Source organism: Notothenia coriiceps, unplaced genomic scaffold, assembly GCF_000735185.1.
Source record: "Notothenia coriiceps isolate Sejong01 unplaced genomic scaffold, NC01 NC01_scaffold00014294, whole genome shotgun sequence".
Lineage (NCBI taxonomy): Eukaryota > Metazoa > Chordata > Actinopteri > Perciformes > Nototheniidae > Notothenia > Notothenia coriiceps.
In genome coordinates this window covers 11,486-23,437 of record NW_011346995.1, presented here as the reverse complement: position 1 = coordinate 23,437, position 11,952 = coordinate 11,486, and the positions used below count along the sequence as shown (strand labels likewise).

Here is an 11,952-nt window from a genome sequence, read left to right as displayed (position 1 = left end):
ACCTAAGAAGTGTGAGCTCTTAGACAAGAGCAGCAGTTGCAATAAATCTTACTCTGTATATAAGTTTAAAAACAACCTTTTCAAGTTTTATTCTCCAGCAAATTAAGAGACAAAAGAACCCATGCTTAAACCTGTGAAAGGTTGAGAAATACTCAGAGTAATAGGTTGTGCATAGAAGCGGAAGCTTCCAGCTGGGGAAGGCTCTGAAAAGTGATCTCCTACCAGCTCGAAGTGTCCGTCAGCGTCCCTCTTCCGCATCATTGCCCCAGGAGACCTTTATGGGCCAGACGTCAGTGGACTCGGCCTGCAAGTGGGATCCTACTTGCAGCCTCTTTGTCACTCCTAATACTACGCAAATGTGGTTCTCATTAGTAATTTTCAAATGGAATTAAGGCTTGCTTTATGTTTGTGCGACACTCCTGACACCTTATGCCGCGTCTCATGGCAACTTATTTCCCCAGAGCTTGCTCCGCTCACCCTGCGTTGGCATAACAGCCACGATACAAGAGATAGCCCGCCTATATCTTAAAGGTCACCGTATTATGTGAGACAATGCCCAGCTTGTTTCTTGTCCTCTTACTACATGCGAACATGTGTCCGCCCTCTGGGCTAAAGAGATTCTGAAAGTTTCAGGAAATAAAGCCTTCGCGTCGCCACGTGGTTACTTTTTGTCCTGATCCATTTTATCCCATAAAGCAACATGTCTGAAATCGAGCTGGATCAGATTTTCGGAAACTGTTATGATAGTCATACCCTCCTTTTCCGCACGATTTTTCTGGCTGTGTCCCCACCCCCACCCACTCCTAGGCAAATAACCAACGCAACCGGTCAAACCTCCCTTCCTCCCCCCACTACACCTTATCACTTGAATCTCCTCCTAGAGCACCATTGTGTTCTTTTTAGGGCTGTCAAGTTAAAAATTAACGCCACTAATTATTTTAACGCGATTAAAGCATACATTTTTGTCCTCGGCCGCCCCAGTTTCAGAGCGCATCAAGTTTAAAATACCATCTATACAATCCAAGCACACTGCTGATGCCGACAGCCCCGCTCCTGCCGCCCGCTTGCAGCAAACCACACTTGAAAGTGTGCGGGAGAGACGCCTGGACAGGTCTACGAGCAGCAAACTTTCAACAAAGATCGCTAAATGGGTGGCGACAGCTTGCAGGCCAATTAACATTGTGGAGGACGAGGGGCTGCGTGATATAATTCGGTCCGCATCCAACTACTGCACTTATGAATTGCCTTCCAGAGCCACCACTGTGTCGAAAATACACAACTTGTATGAAGTCCAAAAAGCGAAAGTAGAGGAGGATTTAAGAAAGACTTCCACAGTTGCGCTCACACCCACCCACACACCCACCCACTTTTGAAACAGGGCTGAAACAGAGGGGATTATGGGATGCTGCAATGATCTGTTTGGTGTTTGGAGCCAAACACTTCAGGGACATGTTTTATATATATCAGAGACCTATAATATATTGATTAAAAACAGTATAATAGGGGACTGAGCTGAAGAGTAAGCAGAACACAAATGAAAGGATTTGTATAATAGTGCATTATTCTGCTTCTGTCTGTCGCCCATGGAGATTTGACACAGGAAGTTTAGTTATGGTATCTAGGGGGATCAACTTTCTCCTCATCACAGCTGAGGAGCATGACCTACAGCTGGGCCTATCAATGAAGTGTGTTTGTGTGTTCTGCTGAATGCACCACAAAATGTCAATAATCACATATCCTCACAACTACAGTGTAAACAGACACAGCATGGAGCTTAATTATGATCTATAATCCCTGTCAAATGGCAATCCCCTCTGGCGTGTTGCACCGTTGACAGAGAGACAGCAGGCCACGACAGAGAGGCCAGGCTGGACAGTGATGTGCCCTCGTGAGACACAGAACTAATGACTGCATTCAGTGTCCTTTGTGTGTGTGTGTGACATTAGCCAGTATCTCTCTTGAGTGTGTGTATGAGCCGTGCCAAAAATCAAAACCACAACACATGCTTAAGGATTATCACTTTGCTGCTAACAGGAAGAGAGTGTGAAAAGAGTCAGAGACAGGGAGTGCGTAATGTCGAACTGACCATTAGGCCCATGCACATATATGTGTGTTAATGTGTCTGTTAAATGCCCTTTCTGTTTGTTTCTATGTGTTTGTTTGTCTGTCTGTCGTGTTGTGTGTGTTTTGTGTGCATCTCTGCAAGCAACCTCACTGCCAGATGACTGCTGCCAAGGCAGAAATTACCGGGCTTCTCATTCCTGTTTCAGTGCCAGGCGTGAAAAAGAACAACTCTGCGCTAAAACTCAGTACCCAGGAGCAAATATATGCACACACAAACACACATCTAATCAACTCGAAACACATTGTGGGCTGCCGTGAGAAACTGTAAGACTCACATCAAACAGAACAAAAACTAATAATGTCTTACGATCCTATCGTCTTGCCTAGGCCAATAGTGAAATGAATAAGTAAACACTGATATAAATATGCATACAAACAGGGCATTTTATATTCAGTCAGAAGAACTGAATAAACTTGGCGGAACAATTCAAAAATAGTTGAGAGGCGTGTAATCACTGACACACATCTGCTATAAATGATAGGACAAACAGAAAAAAATAAAAAAAATATGGGAAGAAATTAGGGAAAAAGTAAATACTGGTGGTTTAAGTATTGAGATAAGTGAAAGGATGGAGAACCAAAGGTGTCCCTCTTGTAAATGCTAGCCTGAGGCAGCTCTCTTTACAAAGTGGCCTGCAGCACTCAACAGCTGTCACCGCTGAACTTTCTGGCAAAGACAATATGGATGCATAGATGATCTTATCTAACCTGCCAAAAGCAATACCCACAAAGGATTTGAATTGTTAATCATTATTTCATGTGACAGCTGATTCCCTTCAGGTAAAACATTTCAGTTCGGAGCTTCGCATTCAGGTAAAAGAGACACACTTGAAGTAAAAGCTGGTGTTGATGACAGCGTGTGGGATTAAACATAATGTAACAAGTGAACAAGGCAATTACATGGCTTCCACTCTCAGAAGTTTCTCCCTAAACTCGACCTTACAAACACGCTCAATGAAATATTCAAAGTCCAAAGGGAGTGAACTCGTAATATAAACTGTCAAACCCGGTGAGGTAATCAGAAATAACAGAGGCAGAGAAAGAAAACATAAAAAAGGGGATGATCTTTTACTTTTCCCCCGTGGAGCTCCCAATTTAAGCTGAGGTCACACTCTACCTGAGACGAGATGAGATGGCGTTCATAAGGGACTCCGAGTCATTACCATCACCTTGGAATAAAACATTTGCGACGGCAGACCAGGGGAACAAAACCGCAAGGATTCGGCGGCTCAATTGAAATGCATTGTGCAATTAACTTTATAATCTGTTTACAAATGAGGTTTACCATGCTGCAATCTCTGGAGTGTGTGGGTGTGTATTTGTATGCAGGGGGAGTGTGTTTGTGTACTCAACATGAATACATTCTCACTTTGGGGTGAGGACACCTTTATTAAAAAAGGAAGGTTTATAACCCGTATGGAAACTGGATATAATTGGTTATAAATGACAAGAATGTACATTAGCTGTGGAAATGAGAGCGCTACACAAAATGTGTGTTTGTGAGATTAATGTGTGCAGATCATTATGTTATCAGAAAGCAGAGAAAAAGCAAGACGGATGAAAAAGAAAAGGGAGAAAGGGAGTGTTGTGTGAGTTTGAAAATGGGGCATTTTTCCAGCATTAAATGATTTATTGAAATGAGCTAAAATAGTTTAGCATCTGAGAAAAGACAGACTAAAAGCATTTGCCTACACATTAGAGAAAAGATGGGTGTAATTACGCAGCCTTAGTGTCCTCCCTCTGAATTTGTTTTAGTAGATCTAATATCACGCAGCCTGTGACGGTCAGGGAGTGATGTGATTACGCTCATCTGAAATATGTGTGTGCATGCAGGCGTTAAAAGTCCAACATGATTTTGTCTCGAGAGAACTCACCCTTACTCCCCCCCCCCAAAACAAACACGCGTCTGTTCTCTTTCTCCACCCAGTCTGTCCATTGTCAGTTTGTGTTCATTTAAACACTTTAGCTCGTCCGACATTTGAAATGGCTTACAATTTAACCAGAAAGTAAATAGGGTTTAAATCGATGTTATAGTTGAGTGAAGAAAACATGTTGCTGCAGTACACTGCCTAACACAATTTAAAGTTTTGTTAAAGCATCCATTTTTGATGTCTTATTGGTTTTTCTCCCGTCTGCCTTGCTGCCTCTCCCCAGTGCAGAGCGAAGCTATAAACATCACAGCGGAGTAGCCAGCATTGCTATCACAGCAACATGCCATTGTTCTGCAGTGTCAAATAAATGCTTTTGTTTTAGAATGGGGCTTTGGATGCTGCGTGCTCCCTCCTGTGGAAAACTGCTGATTATATCTGCATGCAGAAGTGATGCTGGTTGGAAAACACTTCCCTCTGTTCACCGCACTTTACATTCTGATGGGATTTACTTTAAAGGTTTGATTGGTGTTGATGGTTCCCATAGCCTTTGTTATTAGACCGTTATTGGCATTGACCACAGTCCAATTCAGTTCCAGCTGGGTTTTTTTTACGTTTAAATAACGCTTCAGAGCCAAAAAGAAAAACATTAGATGGCACATTTAATTGTTTGTCCTGGAGCATGGGATGTGGTGTTACGTGAACGCACATATGAAATTAGAAAGGATATTTGAGAGAGGCGGTAAGCCCTGGAGGTTTTTAGAAAATGAAAAATAAAACAACATTATACAAGATCCCACCATGGGGAAAGAATACATTTTTTTCCTTCATTTTCAGAATTGATGGTGTATTGTGAGTCACAAATTGTGACATATGATAAAAAATCTAATTTAACTATGCATAAGAAATGTGATCCTCTTTATGTCCCCGACACAGCAGCTCCAGGCTGAATTAAAAGCACAGCTAACGTCATTTGTTTTTTGAGAGCTTCTGAACTGAGAACTTTTAAGTTACATAACAGAAAAAAATGTAAATAACAATTAGTAATAATTAAATGTATAAGAGCAGGGCGATGTGTCCAGATATAGACTAAGATACGAGTTATTCACTCGTGTCTACCGTAATCACACTCAAGGGACACAACTGGTAGTTTTTTTATATGACAAACAAAACAAAAACAAAACAAAAATAAATGAAAAAAAAGAGAATCTCAAGGTTCAAGGCCTTGAAGCCTTGAACCTTGAGAATCTCAGATTAGCCTGCAGGCAGTAAAATTTATCGTATCCCAGATAAGAAAAATCCCAGATAAGAGTCTAACTGAAGTCCAAGTCTGGCTCCTTTGAAGATAAGCCAGAAAGCTTGTCTGAGATATATGACAGGCAGAAGTAAGAGATGACACAAGCTCCATCACGCAAGATATGAATGAGGGAAATTATGAAAAATGACCCTAAATACCTCAGAATGCCCATCATTTTTTTTATTGAGGGGCACAAAATGTCCAAGAAATGTAGAATTTGTTTAATGCATCATTCAGTGCCATACACTGTATGCAGTCATTACTATCCCCCCCTACATGTTGTAAATAACCCCATATTTTTGACAGTGGGGGCAACATTTTCCTCCTTTTTTTGAATATTAGAAAGTACCCGGCATGTAACAGACGAGATGGACTGTAGAAAGTAACATTATGAGACAAAAGTGTAGAGAGTGTTGCCTGCACCACAATAAGTGTCACTATGTAGTTGTACAGAGGAAGGTAGTGATTGAGCCCTAATGGAAAAACACACATAGCCATCCTGGCCTCTCCACTTAAAAGGAGGGAGGTTTGTGTATGCGCGAGTGACCACCGGCCAGATAATGATGACCCATAATGCATTATGTGGCGATGGGAGTTGGGAAATCAGACATATGGTCGTGTTGGATAGAGTGGGATGGTGAGAAAACACGGGCAGAGGCATAAAGAGGAGAGAGGCACAGAGGGGATTTGAGTTGAGAGAGCATGTTTGTGTCAGAAAATGACGATGAGGTAACGGGCGATGGTAGAAGAGAAAAGAAGAGAGGGAATAGAAGGGAAAGTTTTACCATGTCAATGAGGTTCTCCTGGATCCGGTTCAGTGTGGTTCTCAGTCTGCTGCTGATAAGGCCCAGACCCGATGACTCATACTGTAAGAATACACACACACACACACACACACACACACACACACACACACACACACACACACACACACACACACACACACACACACACAGTTAGTTTCTTCACTGTGCAGAAACACCTCCCTTCACAAGAAGATTCACTTCAGCAGAGTGTGAAAGCACGACGACAACATCTGCTTTCATCCCACGTAGAAGAATGCAAAATAATCTTTACTTTCTGCTTCTACTTCGGTGTTTTGCAAAAAAGGGACGACTTACTGGGAGAAACAGACATCGAAATGACACTATCACACCTGCTACAAGAGATGACAGGCGAGAGGTAAAAGGGGGGCGTAAAGAGGGAGATAGCACGGCAAACTCGACATCTAAATGCTTCTGAAATCACTTTCAGAAGTGTTTGATGTCACTTGAGAAAGCAGCTCACGCACACTTTAAGGGCTTTAACTCAACCACACTGTACGTTTTTATATATATAATTTGGAAAAGTCTAAAATCACTCCAAAGATCTACTCTTACCAAGCAGGCAGGGCCCACCACCCGGGCGGGGCCCACGTCTCTGCCTAAATGAGTCGGCAAAGACGGGCTTGGGACAGGCTATGGATGGCGAATGGGCAGCAGGAAGGGAAAACAAGAAGCAAAATCTCAAATTATAAAAAGAACATTGTGGAGGAAGTAATACAAAAATGGGGAAAGGAGGCACAAAGAAGGAAGCAAACAAAGAAACAATAGTTACAATAATAACATAAGTGCGGCTTCACCGGTCACACACAATAATAGAACTAATGGATGTTATTACACACACACATCTCTGTTCTAGCATAAACTACCTATCAGCCTGGTAAGGCAACATCCGCTTGCTAATAGACTTTGTTACCGGAATACGAAGCATCCTTCTTTGAGTCCACACATTACCTTCTGACTCGTTCTGAGAGGGAGACATACCGTACTCCCTGTTCCACAATGTTCCTTGCACATTTCTCAGATGAGATACAAAGCGTGGGGATGTTTGAGACCGTCCTTGAGAAGTTCAGTTTACACATCACCTTAAGTTTTTCACAGCCTGTGAAATCGGTTGTATCATTTCTTCTGTGTTTTTCCTAGGTTGGAAACAATAACCTTTAGATTTCCTCAGAGATAAGCCCGGTGATGTCCTCGGGGTTATCTGGGCTTGTAGTGAAAACTTTTTTAACGGAAGGTTTGTGGAGTTTAAAAGATGTGGGTACTTTGGAAGCAGCCGGGAGAGAAACTGGAGTGTTGCGTTATGGGAAATGAATAATCAAAGTTTTTTTGGGCTTTTGGACCCGTACCGAAGCCCCTTTAATTACTTGGTCCTTAATCTAAGGAGTTAAAAAACCCTGCATTAGAGGTTTCAGTTGTAAATTCAACTTTAAACTAACCTGAGGACCAGAAGATAGTTGTCTTTTAGTTAGTCTTACTTCAGACTGTTTTACAATCTGAAGAAGAAAGAAACAAAACACCTTTGTTTAGTATTCATTCAAATCTGCGTCACAGGAGATTGTGAAGGTGTAAACACTTTGAGTTGCTGATGTGCATGTGAGATGAGCATCACCCATTGTGAAGAACTGTCTGCGGTATTCAGGAGTCGAGAATAAAAAAAGAACTATTTCTTGCATTACTGCTCATTTTTCAGAAAAGCATCAGATACTTTTTCGATCTGCTCTCTTTCTCTCAAAACATCCTTCCTACTGCATCGTTACGGTACCCAACTTCTCTCTCTTCTCTTATCTTTCTTAGCCATCATAAAGCAAAGCAGCAAAGTACATTTTCTTCCATCTTAATGTTCCCTCCTTTACATCTTCGTCCTACATTTTGTTTAACGTGTATTTCCTCGATTTTTTGTTAGAAAAGACAAATTAAATATCAACATTTCCCAATGGGGGAAAAAAAACAGTTTTTTTCACCCTGCTTATCTCAGTCCCCACATCACAACGTCTGCTTATTTCTGCAGATGGAGGATCTGTGCACATAATGCATCTTTATCATATGTGTGACAGAGTAAATGGTGCCGCTTGACAGGGTTAATATACACAGATAATGGGGTATTTACCCTCTTGAATATTAATGTGACCTATTACTCTTCAAGTGGAGGAGTCAAGCAGCTCCATCTTGATTCCAGCGGTGTAAAGAGAGCAAAGCCTAGGTCAGGATAACAGCATATGTGCATAGCAATTCCTTAAGCGTTTTAAAGATTTATAGGGGCATTAGCATTTTACTGTAGGTGCCTCTTTGAGTAGGCATATTAATGAAATGGGTCGGCACATGATATCACATTTAATGAGGACTAGAGGTATGCTGGAGAAAGAGCAAGTTAGAGTTTCAGAAAGATGGAGACAGAGAGATACATGTGTATGAGAATAAAAGCAGAAGGGATGAAAGGTGAGCAATGCTGTGTGAAAGGAGCAGAACATGTCAGATTTAGGATGCTGTGGGACAAAAGATGAAATCAGGAAGTGTGGAAAGGCACAAAAGGGCATTAGAGTGATGAGAATACAAGCATGAAGACAAAGAGAACTCACATACTGTACACTTAACAATTGGTCAGCGGAAGACATATGAGAAAAGTAACCTTTTGACAAGTTGTCAATACATAACAAGTGTTTCACCATTGCTCATCTCCCAGTGGCACACACACTAACAGCCATAATGTGTAGTAAAGCCGCCGCTGCAGAGCGTTCATCCTCTTTATCTCTTCCACCTCGCTAGGACAGAAGTCATTTTGTTGCCATCATTACCACTTTCCCCGAGGGGGATACTGACACAAATGATGTTTTCTTTCTTTGTGAGGCACATTATAAATGACATGATAGTCTTTAGATGGAGCGGGGGGAACTGGTCTCGCACACTGTAAGCTATCGTTCAACTTAAATGTGTACTGATATTGCAAAGGGCGATGAGAACAGATGGAAACAGGGGTTATTGTCTCACTGTATATCATCTAATAAACATACAAATGCAAAAATCCATCTTTTGAAATAAATGCAAGCAATTATCTTCAAGCATCGTGCAGCAGAAGTAATATTATGTACCTGCAGGCATTGCAAGACAAAAAACTCCTGATTACTTGTGATAGCTCACATGCTCACATTATTTTATTTTTAGTAGCCCTGATGCACAACCTTGCTTGCTGTTTTTGTGCGCTTTTTTTTTCGAAGAATTTGAGTGAAGAGAAATGACAGGAAATGAGGGGAGAGATAGATGGGAACGAAATGCCGAACTTAAATTGTGAAGGCTGCTAAACACTGATGGAAATCCTAAACCTCAAGCCCAATACAGCACTCTAATCCCTATCATAATATTAATAATCTATACCCTAATTTGCTCCTGTGAGTATTTCGCAGTAATAACTGTTACATGTCTAATATGTAATTGTAAAGCGCTTAGAGTGCCTTGAAAAGCGCTCTAAATAAAAATGTAATGAATTATTATTATGAATCGTTTCCTCTGTATAGCCCACACAACAACAGCCTATTTCACATTTAGATTCAACAGTATACACTACAGCCTCGTTCTCAGAGTCAACGTGCAACAAGAAATCACGAAAAATGAAAAAATTAGTATTATATACAACGGATGATGGCAAAGTAGGTTCTTCAGGTGAAGTATGTTCCTAGCATGCAAGGATAAAGGACCCGAGAGTACATAACATACTCTAGTTGGTGTGTGTTGAACTCAAGGTTATAACTTCTGTCTATTCTATAGTATGGTTACAGTGCAAACCATGACATTGCTCTTCAACATAAGACGTTCTATATTTATGTCATGAAAAGTACCATATGCTTTAGAAATACTGTACCATGTCATTCCGTCCGAAGAAGGTGTAAACAGCATACAGGTAGTAGTCAAAGAGCTGCGACACACAGTGGATGACATCGAAGGCGATCGGCTTCAGAATGCTCATCATCTGCATATACTTCCCTGTTTAGAGTTGATAGAAAATAAACAGTTATCAGACATTTCATCTTTATAAACAGATTCTGCAGTCTTACAGTATGAAGAATCAGTAGGCAACTGGATAAGATTTTGCTGACAGAAGCATTGTGGTTTCCATTTGATGTTGGCGAAGCATTGACCAATCCCCTATAAGCAGGCTTTGGTTGAATAATAAATAGAGGGTGAAAGAGGGGCTGAAATGCAATCTGGGAACTCATCGGCTAAGGTCTGATGATGAGTATTTAGGTACGCTTAAAACTAAACTGGCTACTGGACCCCGACAGTGTTTCCGCCAGACCAGGGCTGAGAGGGCGTCCACCCCGAGAGCGTCCCTTATAGATACTGTCTTTTTACGTTAGTGAACCGGATCATTTGGCTCGGCTCTCTTAAAGTTCACGTGCGTGCTCCACTAAAACCCCTCCACTCATCGCGTCCAAATCGCGCACGTTCCGTTTTGTCCTGTAGCAGGCACCTTCGATGTCGGGGAAACGATCTTCAATACTCCGAAAAGAATCCCACAAGACTCCTTTGCCCCTCCAACAGAGGGATGTCCTGGTCCTTTTTCCTTTTCGTCATTTCAAGTGATAAAACCTCTCGATCTTCTCTCGAATTATTAATATTTTTGGATGCACTCGGCTCGCGTTCAGGGCGTCCCGAGCTGAATAAGGCCGTTAAATGACGGCAAGACGCCCCCCTGGCGGAAACGCTGGACCCCGATATTTCCAAGTTTGTTGGACAAGCTTTACCTTTCCTGGTTGCATCCCAGGGGAAACATATTGGATTTAATTTAGGTTAGTGTATCGGTAAGTGATTTCTATAATCCTATATCAGTTTACAATAAATTAAATGCTTTTGTTCCTAAGTACATCTTATAGAGGATTAAAACTACAGGAAGTTAATCATGGTGGCAATACATCCTTTAGGAAACAACTTTAGAAGGAACACATTTCATTTGCATATGCTCTGCGGCAATGATTCAATTCAGCAGGAAGGTAATAAAAGCAATAAGTAGAGAGTAACAGGGGTGTAACAAGGTTACCATTGACTCAGAACGGATGAATGATGGGGCAAAAAGAAGAAGTTATACACTCAATCTAGCTGGCTTTGCCACCGAGACCACGCTTTGTCTCTCACACTCATTTTTCACCCCCTGTTCCTTTGAATTCTGCACAAGGAACTCAGGGAGCAATCTAACTCCATCAGAGAGCTGCACAGACTGGATTAGAAGTGATTGCTTGAAATCAAACTTCGGTTTTTCACTCAGTTTGCCACTTAAAGTTTTGCCACATAGCTCTAAGTCAATATTACCAATTTTCTGGAGAAAAGATAAAGGAAAGCAAGTATTCTTCTGTGTGTTTGGAAGTAAGTTACAGCAGATCTGTAGAAGTTATTAAATAAATTCATAGAGCAGAACGTTTATTGAGCCATACAACCACACAGGAAAGACAACTGCCAGGTTTGATTCCATTTCACACATCACGAAGGTCACATCACGAAGAAGGAAGACGTCTCTAAAGTCACGTCACTAAGACATGTTAGCACCTCTTTGGAAACGAAAGGTCAGGGCTTGGGGTGAAGGCTAACCATTGCAAGTTCAGCTCAGTCACACAGGGAACATCAGACACGTGTACCGATCACATTGAACTGTTGGTGAACAAATAGAGAGTTCAGCAGGCAAGGGAGGACGTATGCAGAGGCGGAGTCTGGTCTACTCTCAAGGAGCAGTAAGTGGTACAGTGTGCAGGCCCGGTTCTACGGGGGTGCATAAGGGTGCATTGCACCCTCAGTTGAGTTGTTATGCACCCTCATTTGAAAAGTGGAAAAAAATAAAAAGTGAAAAAATATATAT

At 41.6% G+C, this 11,952-nt stretch overlaps 1 protein-coding gene across 1 annotated transcript in view; it reads right to left on the bottom strand.

Moving 5' to 3' along the window:
• vps50 (VPS50 EARP/GARPII complex subunit) overlaps positions 1-11,952 on the bottom strand; it is a 46,130-nt gene that overhangs the window by 24,397 nt on the left and 9,781 nt on the right. Inside the window, exons 8-10 of the mRNA XM_010774642.1 lie at positions 9,967-10,088; positions 6,669-6,746; positions 6,075-6,155 (exon numbers count right to left, since the gene is read on the bottom strand). Coding sequence (XP_010772944.1) covers positions 6,075-6,155; positions 6,669-6,746; positions 9,967-10,088 — 281 coding nt within the window. The remainder of the gene's footprint in view (positions 1-6,074; positions 6,156-6,668; positions 6,747-9,966; positions 10,089-11,952) is intronic.